We start from the raw sequence: 21483 nt of genomic DNA, 5'->3' as shown, positions 1-21483 counted from the left end.
AGAGGGAAAGGGGGGAAAAGAGGGCTTAGCTGAGGGGAGGTAAAGAGGGGGTAGAGGGGGAGCAGAGAGAGCAGAGGGAAAAGGGGAAGCTCAGTCTGGGAAGGCCTCTTGGAGGAGGTGAGCTCTAAGTAGGGTTTTGAAGAGGGGAAGAGAATTAGTTTGGCGGAGGTGAGGAGGGAGGGCATTCCAGGACCGTGGGAGGATGTGGGCCAGGGGTCGACGGCGGGATAGGCGAGACTGGGGGACGGTGAGGAGGTGGGCGGCAAAGGAGCAGAGCGTGCGGGGTGGGCAGTAGAAAGAGAGAAGGGAGGAGAGGTAGGAGGGGGCAAGGTGATGGAGAGCCTTGAAGCCTAGAATGAGTTTTGTGCGGAGATCGATAGGCAACCACTGGAGGTTTTGAAGAAGGGGAGTGACATGCCCAGAGCGTTTCTGCAGGAAGATGAGCCCGGCAGCAGAGTGAAGAATAGACTGGAGCGGGGAGAGACAGGAGGAAGGGAGATCAGAGAGAAGGCTGACGCAATAATCCAGCCGGGATATTATGAGAGCCTGTAACAGTAAGATAGCCGTTTGGGTGGAGTAGGCGTTCAATAAATGCCATTGATTGATTAATTGATTGTCTCCCCTGTAAACTCGTTATGGGCAGGGAGCGTACCTACCAATTCCGTTATATTGTACTCTACCAAGTGCTTACTACAGTGCTCTGCACACATTAAGCACTCAATAACTATGACTGATTGACCGATTGATAAGGCTAGCTTCTTCTCACAGCCGGTGGGCAGCTGTAACTCTCCCGGTTCATTCATTCATTCAGTCGTATTTATTGAGCGCTTACCATGTGCAGAGCACTGTACTGAGCACTAGGAAAGTACAATTCGTCAACAGATAGAGACGATCCCTACCCAACAATGGGCTCACAGTCTAGAAATGTCAGGAACATTTAATAATAATAATGATGGTATTTGGTAAGCACTTACTATGTGTCAAGCACTGTTCTAAGCGCTGGGGTAGATAGAAAGTAATGCAAAAAAAATCATCGCTCTTCTTTTCCCATTCCAGAAACGGGAAGGGATCCTCCAGTCGCGGCAGATCCAAGAGGAAATAACCGGGAACACAGAGTATGTCAACAGCTCCGGGGCCAGTCCTGGCTGCCAGCGGAACTGTAATGGAACCCAGATGGCCTTGCGAAATCCAGCCATTTGCTGATATTTAGTTTTCATTTATGGGGGTTACGGGAGGGATTAAGCCGCAGCCGACGGGGGCAGTTTAGCCGTTCCCTGCCTTCAGTCTACGCCCCTCTCAGCCCTTCAGGTTCGGGGTTGGTGGGGAAAAGGAAGGGATCCGCCGCAGAAAGGCCAACTTTACCCCGAGTCCTTTCCGGACTGTAACGGGGATGGGTAATTGGGTGCCTACCCTGCGCCATGAGGCCAGTGGACAGCGGGCATCTAGAGAAGCGCCGTGACCTAGTGCATAGAGCACAGGTTTGGGAGTGAGAAGGACCTGGGATCTAATCCCGGCTCCACCACTTGTCTGCTGTGTGACCTCTGGCGGGTCACTTAATTTATCTGTGCCTCAGTTATCTCACCTGTAAAATGGGGGTTAAGACTGCGAGCCCCCTGTGGGATAGCAACTGCGTCCCACCTGATTAGCTTATATCTACCCCAGTAGTTAGAACAGTGCTTGACTCATAGTAAGAGTTTAGTAAATACCATCGTAATCATAATAATAATAGGGTCTGCCAGGAGCTGGGAAAGACACTCCACAGTCAGTCCCTCCCTTGGGAGCCCAAAGTAATAATAATAATAATGTTGGTATTTGTTAAGCGCTTACTATGGACCGAGCCCTGTTCTAAGCGCTGGGGTAGACAGAGGGGAATCAGGTTGTCCCACGTGGGGCTCACAGTCTTAATCCCCATTTTACAGATGAGGTCACTGAGGCACCGAGAAGTTAAGTGACTTGCCCACAGTCACACAGCTGACAAGTGGCCGAGCCAGGATTCGAACCCATGACCTCTGACTCCAAAGCCCGTGTTCTTTCCACTGAGCCACGCTGCTTCTCAGTAGTTGCCAAAGGCCTGTTGTGGTAGCCACCCTGGAGTTCCTCCTACTCCAGAATCTTCAAGATTCAAGATTCTACTTCAAGAATAAGCCAGAGAACAGAAAGGCCAGGCAGTTCTGGGCAGGGTAGACTGGTACCAAAGCCGTGGACCAGAGGAGCAGCGTGGCCTAGTGGATAGAGCCCGTGCCTGGGAGTCAGAATCCCGGCTCTACCATTTGTCTGCTGTGTGACCTCGGGCGGATCACTTGCCTCAGTTATCTCACCTGTAAAATGGGGATTAAAGCTGTGAGACCCCTGTGAGATTGGGACTGCGCCCAACCTGATTGGCTGGTATCTACCTAACCCTTAGTACGCTGCCTGGCACATAGTAAACACCTAACAAATATCATAAGAAAGAGAAAAAAACACAACAGTGGGCTTTCTAGCTGGGACATTATCTCGTAATGGCCCACCAGACCCTGCCATCCTTCCTGGAGGAGCGGGCGGTGGGGTCACCCCCACGTGGCTGCCTCAGTGCCCCCCAGAAGCGGATGATTTCTGGCAAGGGAGGAGTTGGGTGGCGGGGGAGGCCCAGCAGAGGGAGAGGAGTCCGTGTTTGCCAGCTGCTGTCCATCTGGGGGCCCTGGGCCTGGCTTCTGAGATGCCTCGGGGCCCTATCCAAGCCCATTCCAGCCATCTCCACATGCTTGATTTTATCATTATTATTAATAACAACAAGAGTAATAATAATAATGGTAGTTGTTAAAGCATTTACTCTGTGTCAAGTACTGTTCTAAGTGCTGAGATAGATACAAGGTAGTGAGGTTGGACATAGTCCCGGTCCCAAGTGGGGCTCACACTCATAACCCCCATTTTACAGATGATGTAACTGAGGCCCAGAGAAGTTAAGTCACTTGCCCCAGGTCATGCAGCAGACATGTGACAGAGTTGGGATTAGAACCCAGGTACTTTTCTCCAAGACAACAGGCCTCGTTCTGGCACAATTAGTTTCCTGTGAGCCCCATTTCATGGGGCTTGGGGGCTGGGGGGGGGGGGAGGGAGGGGAAAAAAGTAAGAATATGAATGAAAATGAATGAATATGAGAGAGAAAAAAGAAAGAAAGCTCAACCCCGATCCCAGGAGGTCCAAGGCTTCCCAGCACAACAAGAAGGGGTCAGACAAACCATCAAGTGTATTCACTGAGCCCCTACTCTGTACTGATCATTATACCGAGGGTCTCCTGGGTCCATGAGTCTACTGTGGGCAGAACTGAAAAGCAGCTCTGCCACTTGTCTGCTGTGGTACCTTGGGCAAGTTACTCAACTTTTTTGAACCTCAGTGACCTTATTTGGAAAATGGGGATAAAATACCTTTTCTTCCTCTCTGCTAGACTGTGAAGTCTACCTGAAAGGGAGACTGTGTCCAATCTGATTATCTTTTATCAACCCCAGCGCTTAGTTCAGAGCTTGGCACATAGTAAATGCTAAACACTGCAATCATTATTATGTAAATTGTTAACTTCCAGTGGGGACAGGAGGAAAAGCAGTATTCCTTGAGGACAAGGAATATGTTCCTTGTTTCTCTTGGGCTTTCCCAAGCACCTATTACAATGTTGGACATAGTAGGCCCCCGATAAATACAGGTGATGGGCTGATGGATTGATCTGGGAAGATGGATAAATTCATAATTAAATGAATAAATAAATGGAGTATGAGTTTTGTAAAACTCACTCTAGAAGACAGCAAAAGAGACTGAGACTCACATCTTTATCTTTTTTTTTCCCTTTTATTTTAGGGCTTTATCAGGAAGGCATGGTAAGTTTCAATTGATTTTCATCGTTTCCTTTAGCCCCCGCTAAAACCCATTTGTGCTCTAGACCTCTCTGGGGCTGGCTGATAACTGGCAGCCTGGGAGCAAATCATTTTTTCCAGCCAATTTTGGCTTCTTTTCTAGTCTTTCTGGACAACAGGGCACATGAATCCAGCTTCGCCCCACATTTCACACATTTTGTCCCTTAGGTCACTAAAAATGGCCGTCTGGAAACTACGTTCGATTTCAGTCGGCTGGTCTAGGCATCCCACAAGAGTAGACAGTGATAGGCACTGGGCTTGAAAGACCTATGGAGGGGTAGGGGCCAGAGGTAGCTCAGAAGAGAAGACTGGATCATATCTTCCCCAGACTCCACTTCGTGCCCTTCAAAGCTAGAGACAAGCCAGAGGCCTTCCCCTTGTTTGGGTCGAAGTCCTGGGAATGGAGAGTCTTTGACTCACTGCCTAACAGATGGTTAGGCCCCCTCATCCATCCCCCTTGGCTTGTACCCCTTCCACAGCTGGGGAAGGTGAAGACTGAGACCAAACAGACTCAGTCGAGGACATAGCTTGAGGAATCAGTGCTGGGGGTGTCCCTTTCCACGTGGCTGTGAAATTTCCTCCGATACTTTTGCGTTGACCGGATCAGGTCTGAGGAGAAAATACGTTCCCCCATGGATATACCCACAACGCACTGGATCTGGTTAAGTCATCTTCCCTGGGGCCAAGCGGTAGGAGGGTCTGTTGCCGGTCACCAAAATTATATTCCTGTGTTTTTCAGAACGGGATGCTTTTGACACCCTATTTGACCATGCTCCAGATAAGCTTAACGTGGTGAAGAAGGTGGGTCGTTATTTTTTTCCGAAATACGTGCGGAAAACAGGTTAAATGGGGCACATTCATTGAGTTAGCCTGAAGGAGCCACAGAGTTTGAAATGCTATTTGAAATGGAATCAAAATGCTATGAAAAGCCCATCCTGTGAAAACTTCTAAATGCTGTTCTTACCTGATTGGTAAAATGAGAGTACTGCATGGTAATTTGAAAAGAGGTAGAAGAGCCAAGGCACTGCAGGTCTAATCTGATTTTCACTTTAGAGGTAGAGAACTGGCAGTGGCATGATTCAGTCCATCGATCATAATCATTGAGTGCTTACTGTGGACTGAGCGTTGCACTAAGCACCTGGGAGAGGATGACATCCTAGTCCTATTCCCTGCCTGCAACAAGCTTACGGTCTGATTCTGCTCGGGAATGGCAGATCGGGCTGGGAGGGTGAGGGCATAGCTTCCTGGAGTAAGCACCCAGTGGGATTCTAACGGCAGGCACTGTGTCTGCTAACGCTCCTGTTCTCTCCCAACAGCTTAGTAGAGTGCTCCATACAGAGTAACCACTCAGTAAATACTACTGATTGATTGATTATGGGGAGTTTACTAAACCAAACCCACTGCTTAGCTGGTAATCAAACCAGATAATTCATCTCACAGCACATATGTACATATCTGTAATTCATTTATTTAGTCAGTCAATCGTATGTATTGAGTGCTTAGCATGCGAAGCACTCTACTAAGTGCTTGGGAAAGTACAACGCAACAATTAACAGTGACATTCCCTCACCAAAACAAGCTCACGGCCTAGAGGAAGGGAGACAGACATCAATACAAAGAAATAAAAGTACAGTTCCAAAGCACTGGGAGCGGGGAAGAGCAAAGGAAGCAAGGCAGGATGAAAGAGAAGGGAGTGGGAGATGAGGAAAAGAAGGGCTTAGTCTGGGAAAGCCTCTTGGAGGAGATGGGCCTTCAGTAAGACTTTGAAACTGGGGGAGAGTCATTGTAGGATTTGAGGAGGGATGGCATTCCAGGCCAGAGGCAGGACTTGGGCTAGGGGTCATTCATGCATTCATTCAATAGTATTTATAGAGCACTTACTATGTGCAGAGCACTGTACTAAGGGCTTGGAATGTACAATTCGGCAACAGATAGAGACAATCCCTGCCCATTGATGGGCTTACAGTGTAATTGGGGTCGTCAGCGAGACAGGCGAGATGGAGGCCCACTGAGAAGGTTAGCGATAGAGGAGTAACGTATACGAGCCGGGTTGTAGAAGGAGAAACATGAGGTAAGGTAGGAGGGGGCAAGGTGACGGAGAGCTTTAAAGCCAATGGAGAGGAGTTTTTGTGTGATGCGGAGGTAGATGGGCAACCACTGGAGTTTTTTGAGGAGCGGGGTGACACGTCCAGAGTGTCTGTCTCCCCCTCTAGACTGTAAACTCATTGTGGGAAGGGAACATGTCTACAAGTTCTTTTGTACTCTCCCAAGCACTTAGTCCAGTGTTCTGCACAGAGTAAGCACTCAATAAATACAGCTGATTGATTGATTGATATGATCTGGAGTAGGTGTCTCCACCAGTCAAACGATCCAGACAATTGACAAACTCTTTTCTTTATGGTCTTTGTTAAGTGAATGGCTTAGTGGAAAGAGCATAGGCTTGGGTCTCAGAGGTCGTGTGTTCTAATCCAGGCTCCGCCACTTGTCAGCTGTTTACTTTGGACAAGTCACTTCACTTTTCTGTGCCTCAGTTATTTCATCTGTAAAAATTGGGATTAAGACTGTGAGCCCCACCTAGGACAACCTGATCTTCACCAGTGCTTAGAACAGTGTTTGGCACATAGTAAGCACTTAACAAATATCATCATCATTATTACTATCATTATTATTATGTGTCAGGCACTGTACTAATCTCTGGGGTAGATACAAGCTAATCAGTTTGGACACAATCCATGTCCCACGCGGGGCTCACAGTCTTCATCCCCATTTTACAGATGAGGGAACGGAAGCCCAGAGAAGTGAAATGACTTGCCCAAGGTCTCCCAGCAGACAAGCGACAGAGCTGGGATTAGAACGCAGGTCCTTCTGACTCCCAGGCCTGTGCTCTGTCCATTAGACCACACTGCTTCTCACTTCCAAAGTGAGTTTCTCAACTCGCTTTCAGGAAAAGAGATAGTCCTGAAAAAGCATTCCTTGGCTCTGAAAAAGCTAGGTGGTGGTGTCTTCTCCATCACAGAGTCAAAATCAATGGTTTTTATCAATCAGAGGTATTTGTCCATGTATTGATTGAGCACTAAATGTGGGCAGACCATGGTACTAAGCACTTGGGAGAGTACAATATAACTGTATATAATAGACACATTCCCTCCCCACAAGGAGTTTACAATCTAGAGGAACGATTACTATTGAGCACTTACTGCATGCAGAGCACTGTGCTTAGCACTTAAAACCTTCTTTTGTCGTGCCCTTCTATAAAAAGGGGTCTGAAAGCATTGTTGTTGAATCTTCTCTTTCAGACACTCATCACTTTCGTGAACAAGCACCTGAACAAACTGAATCTGGAAGTTACCGAGCTAGAGACTCAGGTAGGTCACCAGCCGCTCAGAGCACTGCAGGGATGAGGAAGGCAAGAGCTAAGCTTTACCTTATTTGCAGCTCGAATAATCATTACGATGGTGTTTGTTAAGCACCTACTTTGTGCTAACCTCTGGGGTAGATCCAACATAATAATAATAATGGTGACATTTGGTAAACATAATGTGCCCAGAACCGGTCTAAGCACTGGGGCAGATATAAGATAACCAGTTTTTTTTAGTTGTTTGTTTGTTCTTAATGGTATCTGTTAAACACTTACTCAGTGCCAGGGACTGTACTAAATGCTGGGGTAGAGACGAGCTAATCTGGTTGGACATCATCCATGTCCCACATGGTGCTAACAGTCTTGATCTCTATTTTACAGATGAGGTAACTAAGGTACTGAGAATAATAATAATAATAATGATATTAAGCACTTACTGTGTGTCAAGCACTGTTCTAAGCCCTGGAGTAGATAAAAGCTAATCAAGTTGGACACAGTCCCTGTCCCCCGTGGGGTCTCCGTCTTAATCCCCATTTTACAGATGAGGTAAATGAGGCCCACAGAAGTGAAATGACTTGCCCAAGCTCACAAAGCAGACAAGTGGCAGAGCCTGGATTAGAACCCAGGTCCTTCTGACTCCCAGGCCTGCACTCCATTCATTCATTCAATCGTATTTATTGAGCGCTTACTATGTGCAGAGCACTGTACTAAACGCTTGGAATGGACAATTCGGCAACAGATAGAAACAATCCCTGCCTAGTGATGGGCTCACAGTCTAAACAGGGGAGAATCCACTAGACCACACTGCTTCTGGTTCTTTTTCTGCCCAGACAGCCGTCTGGAGGACATTATGAATCCAACTAAAAGCACTTCAACTTGGTCATTAATTCCGCTGTTGAGAAGGGGAACCGCGTAGGAGGTAAATGAGAGTTTTGAAGTAAGCCTTCTCTTTCAAACCCAGGAGTGCAGTCCATTAATTTTCCCGGGAAATGAAGTGTCCGGGCTTCCCAGGAAACATCACCGGGATCCGACGCCATGCTTAAGGAACCCAGCAAGGGTTGGGGAAATCTTTGCCAGATGCTGAATTTCTAAAATGAATGATCTCTCCTCAGGCGCGTTAAGTGGCTAGTGAACCACTTCCATTAGTCTTCCTGCCTGAGGGAGCGAGGAGAGGCTTCTGGGATGGGAGAGTGGCATTTTGGGAAGGGATCCCAATTTATCACCATGAACGGTATTCCCTGAGTACTTAAGCACAGCTTAATCTGGGTCGGGACTCGTGTCCGGTCTCAGCCCCAGGACAAAAGTCCCAAGCTCCCGGCTCTAAACTGACATGAAAAGGAACTCTATACCTCACCAACAGAAGTTGCAGATCTTATACGACTCAGCTTCACTCTGGCTGAGAGGGAACAAAACAGTAAAAGAATTAAGGAGCCTCTCCTCCTCCACCACTCGCCCCAGCCCCAGCCTGCGGTTCATTAAGGAGAAAGGAGAAAGCAGAGGCTGGGACAGGGACTGACGGAGACAGGGAAGGGGCGGGCAGAGACCAGCAGAGAACCTGACAGAGACAAGGAGAGAGGCAGGCAAGTGGAGACCGAGAGAGGCACTGACAGAGATTGGGAGAGGGGCGGCTTTCAGTGGGCATCCAGCCCTCCTAGCAGCTCTCTCCATTCTGATGACCTCAGGGCCTTCCCCTCTGAGCCCCATCCTGAGACCCTCAGCCGCCCTTCCACCCTCCTGACCCTCTGACCCCTGACCAGATCTTTCCACGTGTCTTGTCCTGGTGGTGGCCAGGTGCTGCATCCATGCTCACCATTGTTAAGTGGGAGTCCAGTGTTAACCCAGACAAGTTGAGTTGTTTCCTGGCCAGCACATCCTCGGGGAGATGCCGGAAGTTGGGGGCAGGGAGGGTTTCCCAAAATGAGAGAGCAGCCTCTTCTGGAAGCCACAGGTCTGAGCTGCACAAGGAGAGCGGAGGCTCATGGGGCGCTCAAGGTGGCTAATGTTCCTCCAGTCCCCTTAACGGAGCAGGCTTAAAGCAGAAGGTGGCAACACGGCGTGTTGGCTTCTTGCGTTTGCCCACACCCACCCTTGCCCACCCCTTAGGGATGGCAATCCGCTGGCCCCCAGAGCCAATCTATGGCAGTCCCCACCAATGCTTCATCCACTCCCCACACACTTCCGGTGGCGGGGTTATGCTGGTCTGAGGAGAGCGGCAGATGGGCGGGTTCCTGACTGGTGTGGGGGGCTTCTGGTCACCCACCCCAGAGGGCATTGGCAGGAGATCAGCCCCTGCCCGAGGGTCCCCCAAATGTAGAAGCAACCTTAGTCCGACCAGAGGAAGGGACTCTCACTCTTGTCCGCCCGCTCACTTGCCTGCCTTCCTTCCAGTTTGCCGACGGCGTGTACCTGGTGCTGATCATGGGGCTGCTGGAGGGATACTTCGTGCCCCTGCACAGCTTCTTCTTGACCCCGGACAGTTTTGAACAAAAGGTAACTTCACCCTTGACCTCTGACCCCACCCCGGGGTGGACCCACTGGCTCCCCCACGCCCAGGTTGCCGAGAAGGGAGCCAGTGAAACGACACTGTGATTACCCCTCTCTTCCCTGTTCCCAGACCCCCCAACTCAGGAAGCCTTGGGGGCGAGCAGCCCCAAATGGGCCTCCCCAAGAGGATGATGAGAGTGCTAGCGTCTGTCTCGCCTCCCTCCCACCACTGGTGGAGCAGAGAAGTATGGGCTGGGTTAATCAGTGCACGTCCCTTCAGCTGGGGTGGACTGAGCCCAATCTGGCTGAGCCTTACCACCGTACAGCTTCTTGACCCAGATTTTCCCCTTCCTGAAAGTAAAGAAGTCCAACAGCTGGAGCTGAGTGTCTTCAACTGATAGACCCTCCCCCACCGCTCGGACCCCCCACCTCCAGCCCTCACACCAGCTCTGGAAGACTGTCTCCTTTTTTTTTTTTTTCTTTAAATATTTATTCATTCAATCGTATTTCTTGACTGCTTTCTGTGTGCGGAGCATTATACTGTGCGCTTGGGAGAGTCCAGTACAACAATTAACAGACATGTTCCCTGCCCACAATGAGCTTAAAGTCTAGAGATAAGCACTTGTAATGGACCAGATGCTGCACTGAGCGCTGGGGTAGATCCAAGCTAGTCAGGTTGGACACAATCACGGTCTTATCCCCCATTTTACAGATGAGGGATCTGAGGCCCAGAGAAGTGAAGTGATTTGCCTGAGGTCACACAGCACACTTGGTGGAGCCGGGATTAGAACCCAGATCTTCTGACTCCCAGGGCTGGGCTCTTCCCACTAGCTTATGCTGCTGTAGTCTTGGTCAGGACTGGTAGGGGGTCAGGTCAGGAGGTCCAGCCTAGGGGAGAGTTGAGGCAGGAGGAAAGGTGGTCTCATTGTGGCCAGGGAATGTGTCTGTTTATTGTTATATTCTCCCAAAGTGCTTAGCGCAGTGCTGTGCACACAGTAAGCACTCAATAAATACAATTGCATGAATGAATGAAGGGGAGGGTTCCAGACCTTCTCTCTGGTTTACGGCCGGCTGCTTTCATGGTGGTCCCAGAGGTTAAGCCTGCTCAGGATTGGCCAGAAGGAGGACTCCAACCGTCCCCCAGACAGGCCTAGCGATGCAGAAGGCTGCAGCCCCGAGGGTAGCCGGCCAGTCCATCTGAGCAGGAGTAGCCCCGTCCGGCCCGTGGCTCGATGGTTCCGTCCACCAGCGCGGACTCCTCCGACCCAGAAGGCGGGCAGGTGGGCTGAGAGGGAGGAAGTAACCAAAAGATCTCCTGAAATTCCACTTCCAGGTCCTCAATGTGTCGTTTTCGTTTGAGCTAATGCAGGATGGCGGGCTGGAAAAGCCGAAGCCGCGGCCCGAAGGTAACTGTCGGTGGCTCGGCCGGAGAAGGGGGGAAGCCGGGGTGTGGCCGTTTTCCCGATGTCCTGGGGCGATTGGGCTGGATCTGGAAGTCTGTTCTGAGCCAACGCCAACTGCCTCAGCTCAAACGCAGCCTCGCTCCAGAGCTGGCCAGGGCTTGGGGGGAGGTGAGGTCAGGGCGTCAAGGAATGGTCAGGCTGGAATGGCCGAGGGATAGTCTGGGGCTGGAGTTGTTGGGGGGCAGAGGGGGAGAGGGTCAGGCCGTGGGGAGGAGGAGAGGGGGTCGGTCCGGCAGGGAATGGTCAGGCCTCAATGGCCGGGGGGAGATAATTGGGGCTGGAAGGGGAGTGGAGGGGAGATCAGGCTGGCAGCGACTGGTCAGGCCGGGATGGTGAAAGGATAGTCTGGGGCTGGAAGCTGGGGATGGTATTTGGGGTCAGACTGGGATGGCGGAGGCCGGGGGCTGAGGGGGATCTCGCTACCCTGGGGGCCAAGCTCCATCACGCAGACATGGGTCAGAAATCAAATTAATAATAATAATAATAATGTTGGTATTTGTTAAGCGCTTACTATGTGCCGAGCACTGTTCTAAGCGCTGGGGTAGACACAGGGGAATCAGGTTGTCCCACGTGGGGCTCACAGTCTTCATCCCCATTTTGCAGATGAGGTAACTGAGGCCCAGAGAAGTTAAGTGACTTGCCCACAGTCACACAGCTGACAAGTGGCAGAGCTGGGATTCGAACTCATGAGCCCTGACTCCAAAGCCCGTGCTCTTTCCACTGAGCCACGCTGCTTCTACCCACCACATCAGTTCAGCCACAACCAGGAGCAGAGCTGGGCTGGAAGTAGTAGGAACGATATTAATAATAATAATAATAATAATAATAACTGTGGTCTTTCTTAAGCGTCCTCTATTTGCCAAACAAATTACTAAGCACTGGGGTAGGTACAAGATAATCAGATCCCATATGGAGCTCACATTCTAAGTAGAGGGAGCACATGTATTAAACCCCATTTTGCAGATGAGGGAACTGAGATAGAGAAGTGAAGTGAATTGCACCAGGTCACACAGAAGATAAATGGCGGAGCCGGGATTAGAACCCAGGTCCTCTGACTCCCAGGTCCTACAATACGCAGAGCGCTGTACTGAGCAGTGGGAAAGAATATATAAGTGATGAGAAGCAGCGTGGCTAAAGTGGAAAGAGCATAGGCTTGGGAGTCAGAAGTCGTGATTCTAATCCCGGCTCTGCCTCTGTCAGCTGGGTGACTTTGGGAAAGTCACTTTACTTCTCTGTGCTTCAGTTACCTTATCTGTAAAATGGGGATGAGGGAGCTGAGGCCCAGAGAAGTAAAATGACTTGCCCAGGGTCACACAGCAGACAAGTGGTGCAGCCGGGATTAGGACCCGTGACCTTCTGACTCCCAGGCCATGCCACTATGCCATGCTGTACTTTCCAAGCGCTTAGTACAGTGCTCTGCACACACAAAGCGCTCCACAAATTTGATTGAATGAATGAATGAATGAATGAATGAATGGAGACTCAGGCTCCAGGTGTTGTTTTCTTTCCCGGTGGGAGGGAGGCAGGATGGGTGGCCCGGAAGTGGGCTGGTGCCCCCCAGCATCCGTATTCCTGGGCAGAGCCAGGGTGAGGGGGCCGGAACCCCTAAAGAGAAGAGCCAAAGCTCCAGAGCCAAGGGTCCCCGGGTTCCTGCCATGGGCAGGATTTCCATCGCCTCTCTTCCCGTGGCACGTGGGGTCTAGGAACCTTTGAGCCGAACACAGGTTTGCTATCATTTGATGCAGAGGCAGAATCCAAACAGAAAGGTCCAGAGGTCAGAGTCCATTTCTCCCCTTTGCCTGCGGCTAGGTATCGATTGATGGACCGATCGTATTTATTGAGCGCTTATTGCGTGCAGCTCTCCACCTCTCTAGATTGTAAACTCACTGTGGGCAGGGAACTATGTTGTATTGTACCTACCCAAGCACTTACTACAGAGCTCTGCATGTAGAGAAACAGCGTGGCTCAGTGGAAAGAGCACGGGCTTGGGAGCTAGAGGTCATGGGTTCGAATCCCGACTCTGCCACCTGTCAGCTCTGTGACTGTGGGCAAGTCACTTTACTTTCTCTATGCCTCAGTTCCCTCATCTGTAAAATGGGGTTGAAGACTGTGAGCCTCATGTGGGACAACCTGATTACCCTGTATCTACCCCAGCGCTTAGAACAGTGCTCTGCACATAGTAAGCGCTTAACAAATACCAACATTATTATTATTAATAGTAGTAAGTGCTTAATAAATACCATTTTTAATGGTATCTATTAAGCCCTTACCATGTGACAGGCACTGTTCTAAGCGCTGGGATAGATACAAGGTCATTCATTCATTCATTCAATCATATTTATTGAGCGCTTACTGTGGGCAGAGCACTGTACTAAGTGCTTGGAAAGTACATTTCAGCAATAAAGACAATCCCTGCAACTCCCACATGCGGCTCACGGTCTTCATCCCCATTTTACAGATGAGGGAACTGAGGCCCAGAGAAGTGAAGTTACTTGCCCAAGGTCACAGAGCAGAGAAATGGCAGAGCCGGAATTAGAACCCAGGTCCTTCTGACTCCCAGGCCTGTGCTTTGTCCACTAGGCCAAGCTGTTTTTCTTGATTGAATGAGTGGCTCCATGTTGCCCATTTATAAAGAACTGGAAAATGAGAACTGAATTCATAGATCTCTGTGCAGTCCAATTATCATCCTGCTCTGGCTACAGGCTTCTCACTCTCCCAACACCTGGTGTGAAGGAATTGACTGTCTTTAAGAACATTTGGAAAAGGATGATTTTATTCTTTGTTTCGATTGCTAATTGTATTGTTGCTTCAGCCGATGGAGTGTATTTTGCTGTCTGCAGTGCAAAATCCCTTCATATTCTCAGCAAGGCTAATGCAGGAGTCCTAATGACCATCACTGTGAAGCAGTGTGGTTCAGGGGAAAGAGCCCGGGCTTGGGAGACAGAGGTCGTGGGTTCTAATCCCGGCTCTGCCACTTGCCAGCTGAGTGACTTTGGGCAAGTCACTTAACCTCTCTGTGCCTCAGTTACCTCATCTGTAAAATGGGGGTTAAAACTGTGAGCCCATGTGGGTCATCCTGATCACCTTGTATCTCCCAGCGCTTAGAACAGTGCTTTGCACATAGTAAGCACTTAACAAATACCACAATTTATTTTTATTTTATTTATTTGCTAAGTGCTATGTGCCAAGCGCTGTACCTGTTGCAAAATAATCAGGACAGATTGCACATGGGGCTAAGTGCTTATTATGTGCCAAGCACTGTAATAATAATAATAATTGTGATATTTGTTAGGCGCTTAACATGTGCCAGGCACTATACTAAGTGCTGGGGTAGACACAAGCTAATCAGGTTAGACACAGTCCACGTCCCATATGGGGCTCACAGCTTTAATCCCCATTTTACAGATGAGGTAACTGAGGCCCAGAGAATTAGAGTGACTGGCCTAAGGTCACTCAGCAGACAAGTGGCAGGGTCGGGATTAGAACCTAGGTCCGTCTGACTTCCAGGCCCATGCTCTATCCACTAAACCACACTGCACCTAAGTAACTTAGCCCTATTTTATAGATGAGAAAGCTGAGGCACAGAGAAACTAAGTGACTTGCCCAGTATCTCAAAGCAGGTAGAAGTGGGGGTAGAAACCAGGTTGCCTGGCTCAAGACCTGGGCTAGTTTCACGGTCACTCTGTCCCTCAGTGGATCAGCAGTGCTGCTGTAAGAAGCAGCTAGGCCTAGAGGATAGAGCCCAGGCCCGGGAGTCAGAAGGACCTGGGTTCTAATCCCAGCTCCGCCACCTGTCTGCTGTGGGACCTTGGAGAAGTCACTTCACTTCTTTGCACCTTAGTGACCTCATCCGTAAAATGGGGATTAATGTTGAGTCCTATGTGGGACAGGGACTGTGTCCAACCAGATTAGCTTGTATCTACCCCAGACCTTTAGTACAGTGCCTGGCACAAAGTAAGCACTTAACAAATGCCATTTAAAAAGAAAATTAAAAAAAAGAACAGGCCCCAGTATATTGAAGGAAGTGCGGTCTTCCCACAGTTTTGGATTTTCCATGACTATTGTGGGCAGCAGTACAGCCAATATAATTTATTTGTTTCCTCCGCTGCTACGTAGCCTGCAGATTTTTAAAGCTGCCTCTGGAGAATCGGTCTGGGGGAACAATGAGGGTCACAAGCTGCCAGAATTGAGCGTTTTTCTGATGTCTGAGGACCCCTTTTGTCAATCAATCGGTGGTATTTTTTGAGCACTCACTATGTGTGAAACACCACAATAAGTGCTTGGGAGAGCACAAGACAACAGAGTTGGTACACGGGTTTGTCCCCGCCCTAATACTCCTCGACACTTCCCTCCTCCCAAGACAGGAAATCAAGAGGAACAGTTTGTCCTCTCGGAGCAGCCCCTTAAACTGGCTCGGAGCATTGGAGCCTCCCAATTCCGCCTCCAGTGGGACCCTGAGGGTCAGAGAGGGCTGGGTGGTGAGAAATCTGGGGACAAGGGAAGCGGGGACTGGCTTGGTATCAGGGTGCGAGCAGTGGTTTTCCTCCCCCTCCCTCCACTTTCTTTCCCAAACCCCCTCCCTCTGCTTCCAGCATGGCTTCTCCGATCGATCAATCGTTGGTAATTATTGAGCGCTTACTAAGCACTTGGGAGAATACAGTAGAGCAGAGTTGGTAGACATGTTCCTTGCCCACGAAGAACATGAGAAACAACAAGGCCTAGTGGATAGAGTCAGAAGGACCTGGGTTCTAGTTCTGGCTCTGCCACTTGTCTGCTGTGTGACCTTGGGCAAGTCACTTAACTTCTCTGTCTGTTACCTTATCTGTGAAATGGTGATTAAGGCTATGAACACCAAGAGGGTCATGGACTGTGTCCAACCTGATTACCTCATAGCTACCCAGCACGTAGAATGGTGCCTGGCACGTAGTAAGTGCTGAACAAATACCAGTAAAAATAAGGGAAAAAAAGAAACATGGGAAGCAGCCTGGCCTAGTGAAAAGAACACAGGCCTGGGAGTCAGAGAACCTGGGTTCTAATCCCACTTCCACCACCCATCTGCTGTGAATTAAGTGTAAGTCACTCAATTTCTCTGTGCCTCATTCATATCAAAATAATAATGATAATGGTAATTCACTTTATTCGATTGTATTTATTGAGCGCTTATTGTTTGCAGAGCACTGTACTAAGGGCTTGGAAAGTACAATTCAGAAATAGAGAGAGACAATCCCTGCCCAAACAGGGCTTACAGTCTGGTGGCGGGAGTGGGTGTTTGTTAAACACTTACTGTGTTCTAAGGCACTGTACCGTAAAATGGGGATTGAGACTGTGAGCCTCATGTGGGAACAGGGACGGTGTCCAAACTGATGAGTTTGTATCTACCCCAGTGCTTAGCACAGTGCCTGGCACATAGTAATATCATTTAAAAAAAAATTTAAAGAGGTTTCTCCAGGAGAGGAGCTGGGCCCCAACTAGACCCTGGAGAGAATGGAAACGGGGTGAACCCAGCAGCCAAAGCAGGGCAAAGTCATACCGACTTAACTCTGATCACCCCCATTTCCTTCTGGGTTCAAGGCAGGTCACCAATTCCCCTCTTGCTGGTCACCAGAGGGGCAGCAAGAGGAGGTGAAGAAATAGGAGGAAGAGGAGAAAGAGGAGCAAAGGAGGAAGAGGAAAGAGAAGAAGGAAATGGAGAAGGAGAAAGTGGAGGATAAAAAACTGTGACCCCCTGAAGGCCAGAGATAATATCTAATTCCCACCTGAGTATTCTTGTACAACGCTTAGCACACTGATGTGTATCTTCTCCTCCAGCTTGCTGTGGGCAGGGAATGTGTCTGTTACGCTGTACTTTCCCAAGAGCTTAGTACAGTGCTCTGCCCACAGTAAGCGCTCAATAAATGCCATTGACTGAGAAACTGCTCTCTACACAGTAAACAATAAATATGATGACTGTTGCCACTAGGAGGTGGAGGAAGGGAAGAAAGTAGAGGAGATGCAGGAAGTGGAGGAGGATGAGGATGGAGAAAAGCAGAGGGAGAAGAGCAGGTGGAGAAATGGAAGAGGAGGAGAAGGTGGGATGAGCCTCTTAATAATAATGATATCTGTTGGGTGCTTACTATGTGCCAAGCACTGTTCGAAGCACTGAGGTAGATCCAAGGTAAGCAGGTCATCCCACGTGCGGCTCTCGGTCTTAATCCCCATTTTGCAGATGAGCTAACTGAGGCACAGAAAAGTGAAGTGACTTACCCAAGGTCACACAGCAGGCAAGTGGCGGAGGCAGGATTAGAACTCTTCCTTTGGTCTCCCTTGGCCTCTGCCACTCTTTCAGCTTCTCCTCCGGTGGTCCGGCCTGCCAACAAACCCACTGCTTCCCCAAGCCAGGAGAACCAGCGGAGTTTCTAAATCCTCATCTGTTTCCGCCTGGAATGGAGCCTCAGGGAGCAAACCCGCTGCAGAATATGAGAAAAAGCAGTAAAACAGTTATGAGAATCATAATGCCAAGCTGTTAATCCCACTATTTATTAGGGCTCAGGCTTTCGGGATGATCTGTTTCTTGTCATGCAGGATAGTTCATTCCCCTAATCCAGGGTTTGCTATTTCTACTGAGAACTCTGCTTGTTATGAAATATTAACATCATTAATATTAGTAGTGATATTAATCATTAGTATTAATATTGGTGTTTATCATGGTAATTCAATCGCATTTATCGAGCCCTTATTGGAAGGAGCACGGGCCTGGGAGTCAGAGGATATGGGTTCTAATCCCGGCTCTGCCACATATCTGCTGTGTGACTTTGGGCAAGTCACTTAACTTCTCTGGACCTCAGTTACCTCATCTGTAAAATGGAGACCGAGGCTGTGAGTCCCATGTGGGACAGGGACTGTATCCAACCTGATTACCTTGTAGAGAAGCATTGCAGCTTGGTCGAAAGAGCACAGGCTCAGGAGTCAGAGGACGTAGGTTCTAATCTTGGTGATTAGAATCAAGGTCACTGTGTGACCTTGGGCAAGCCACTTAACTTCTCTGTGCCTCAATTCCCTCATCTATAAAATGGGGATGAAGGCTGTGAGCCCCACGTGGGATGACCTGATTACCTTGGATCTACCTCAGAGCTTAGAATAGTGCTTGACACATAGTAAGCGCTTAACAAATACCATAGCTATAATTGCATTATTTGTTAAGCACTTATCATAATAATAATAACTCCAGACCATAAACTCAATGTGGGCAGGGAATGTGTCTGTTTATTGTTATAGTGTACTCTCCCGAGCGCTTAGTACAGTGCTTTGCTCACAGTTAGCACTCAATAAATACAATTGAATGAATGGATGAATGAATGAATGAATGAATGGTACTCAAGTGCTTACTATATGCCAAACACCATACTAAGCACTGGGGTAGATTCAAATAAAATTAGCTCATAGTCTAAGAAGGAAGGAAAATAGGTTTTGATTCCTCTTTCTTCCAATGAGGGAACTGAGGTACAGAGAAATTAAGTGACTTGCCTTGTGTCACACAGCAGGATAGTGGCAGAGATGGGATTAGAACTCGGGGCTTCTGACTCCCAGGCCCGTGCTCTTTCCACCAAACCCCGTCGCTTCCAGTTTTCACGCCAGTCCTCCTGGAAAAGACCGGGCACCCTTTAACTCCCAGCTGAAAAAGCAGTACCGCCAGCCAGGTCCAAGAGGGAATTCCGTTGTCCTCAGCAGGGTCTAAGTTCGAGTGAGAAGAGCACAGGCCTGGGAGTCAAAAGGACCAGGATTCTAAACCTGGTTCTGCCCCATGTCTGCTGTGTGACCTTAGCCAAGTCACTTCACTGTTCTGGGCCTCAGTTACCTCAATGGGTCAGGGACTGCGTCCGAACTGATTACCTTGTAACGAAGTATTTAGTACAGTGCTTTGCGTGCAGTAAATGCTCAGTAAATGTGATTGAATCAAATCTATCCCAGCACTTAAGAGCGTGCTTGCCACATAGTAAGCACTTAACAGGTACCAGCATTATTACTGTTATTATTGTTATTAACCATAGGCTCGGTGGGGAGAGGGGGTCTAATCACACTAGCAGTTCCTGGTTCCATCTCGTCTTTTCTCTTTCCAGATATTGTCAACTGTGACTTGAAATCCACCCTGCGCGTACTCTACAACCTCTTCACCAAATACCGAAACGTGGACTGATTCCCAAGCCGGGTCTCGTGACTGACGCCTCCTCCATCGGCCTGGCGGGAAGGCGAGACCCTCACCGTCCCCTCACACTCCCCTCCCCCCGACCCCAAGACCACCTCTCTGAGTTGGCTCCCCTTTGCAAGAGAAAATGCCGACGGGGGGAGAGCGCCGCTAAAATTCTGGAGGAAAGAAACCAGGGGCTCCCACGGGACTAAGACAAGTGCTCAACCCAGTAGGGATGTTCCTGGGGTGGAGAGTGGAAAAGGCCTTGCAAGCTCACCTTCAAAAATAAACTGAACCCTGGGGGTCTGGGGCCTCAGAGTCCAAGACAGACCCCCTCCCTCCCGTTACTCCTTCCTTCCCAGCAGCTTAATTCCCCTCTCATTAACCGATCAACTCCTCTTGCCAAACCGCCTGTAACTTTATTCTGAGATTGTCTGATACCCAGCATAGCAAAGCCAAGTTAGTTCTAGTTTTGGCTTGGCCACGTTTCAACGCCTACCCCTCTCCTGGGGGGATCCAAACGGGCCCTCCTTGAGGGAATCCATACCTAGCCCGAGAGATCGGGGTCCCGGCGTCCTGAGTCCTTTGGACCAAGCGGGCGGCCCGCGGGAGATGGGAGGCTGGGAGAACTCGGGACTTAGGCAGTCTGTGACTTGATTGCACCATTGGGCATGCCCTCCATCTTTCTGCAGAGTACCCAATTGATTATCCTTAAGAAAACGTATCGTATCTGCTCTGCTGCCAAGCCCATGTGTGGAGACCCTGGGAGAACTTTGAGGATTTCAGATCCCATGAATGAGATGCCTTGAACCTTAAAGGGAAACCTAAAAAGCCTTTCCCTTCTTCTCCCCAGTTTTCTCCCCCTCCTCACCCTCCTGTCCCCCAGAATTACCCCTCTCGCTTGGAGGGGCCCACTGGCCGCTTTGGGCCAAATGGAGGTATTTATCTGGATAATTCAGTGGAGAAAAAATGGGTGATTTGGGCCAAAGTAGGCTGTCGGTGATGTGTCGGGGTCGGTGAGAAGGCCCAATTTTAAATGGGGCTTTGAATCATCCCTCGGGGTCATGAGGGAGGAAAGAGAACCCAAGAAGAGAGGTTAAACTCCATCTTGCTTTCACACTGGGGCAAACATGAGAAGAGTGCTCACAGGGCTCATCATCATCATTGGGATTTATTGAGAGCTTACTGTGTGCAGAGCACTGTACTAAGAGCTTGGGAGAGTCGGTAGGCACGTTCCCTGCCCACGACAAGGATATCGTCGCGTTGTGTTTCTTAGAAAGCTTTCGTAGGTGACGTAGTGCTTAAAATGAACTAAGGCGGTGGAATAAATAGCCTGTTGTTTGTACTGGCCTTTAGCCTTTACCTTAGAAATATTATAAATGTCATAAAGTCAGATAATGGTTTATCGCCCTCCCTGGTCTATTTTTCTAACAGTGGTTGTTTTCCCTCCTGCCGGGCCTCCTACTTTTCATGTGCTACAGAAAGTCTGTCTCTCTCGGTAGTTTTTGAGGGATTTATTTCGATCTAAATCCGAAAGGCGCAAAGTAAGATTGGTCTTATCGTTTTCCAAAAACATTCCGTGAGAGTTTCAGAAATAAATTTATGGCCTGTCTATTGGGAGAGACGCAGACCTACCGAAATGTAGATCCATTACATGCGTCTATGGACAATTTATTGTGAGACAGGAACATTTTCCAGCTTCAGTTAGTGAGCCTGGAAAGGTCCAAAAAAAGGTCGTGGTCCCTTGAGTCAATTTATCTGAAGAATACACCACTGGTCGTGGTTAGCAAACTAGTATGTTTTCATTGTGCAGTCACTAAAATGTACATTTTCCACTTGGTTTCTTCATCTGGGGAGCTCATTCAGGCCAGCTGACTGTTTTCCTCTCCACCAGCTACGAAGGGTGAATCAAAACCCTTTCAGAGCTTTTCAATCGATCAATCATATTTATTGAGCCCTTGCTGGATGCAGAGCCCCGAACTAAGCTCATGGGAGAGACCAATTTAACAATATAATAGAGTTGGTAGACATATTCCCTGCCCGCGACAAGCTTACAGTGTAGAGGGGGAGGCAGACATTAATATAAATAAATTTACGGCTACGTGCATATCTCCTGTGGACCTGAGGAAG

At 49.0% G+C, this 21483-nt stretch overlaps 1 protein-coding gene across 1 annotated transcript in view; it reads left to right on the top strand.

Moving 5' to 3' along the window:
* PARVA (parvin alpha) overlaps positions 1-20758 on the top strand; it is a 104955-nt gene extending 84197 nt beyond the window's left edge. The window contains exons 7-13 of the mRNA XM_029060690.2: positions 1057-1115; positions 3829-3848; positions 4624-4685; positions 7181-7249; positions 9631-9732; positions 11060-11132; positions 19286-20758. Coding sequence (XP_028916523.1) covers positions 1057-1115; positions 3829-3848; positions 4624-4685; positions 7181-7249; positions 9631-9732; positions 11060-11132; positions 19286-19362 — 462 coding nt within the window. The 3' untranslated portion in view covers positions 19363-20758. The remainder of the gene's footprint in view (positions 1-1056; positions 1116-3828; positions 3849-4623; positions 4686-7180; positions 7250-9630; positions 9733-11059; positions 11133-19285) is intronic.
* Positions 20759-21483: the final 725 nt, after the last annotated feature.

This window comes from Ornithorhynchus anatinus, chromosome 3, assembly GCF_004115215.2.
Source record: "Ornithorhynchus anatinus isolate Pmale09 chromosome 3, mOrnAna1.pri.v4, whole genome shotgun sequence".
NCBI lineage: Eukaryota > Metazoa > Chordata > Mammalia > Monotremata > Ornithorhynchidae > Ornithorhynchus > Ornithorhynchus anatinus.
Note: the sequence above shows the minus strand (reverse complement) of the source record. Positions and strands in the feature narration are given on the sequence as shown.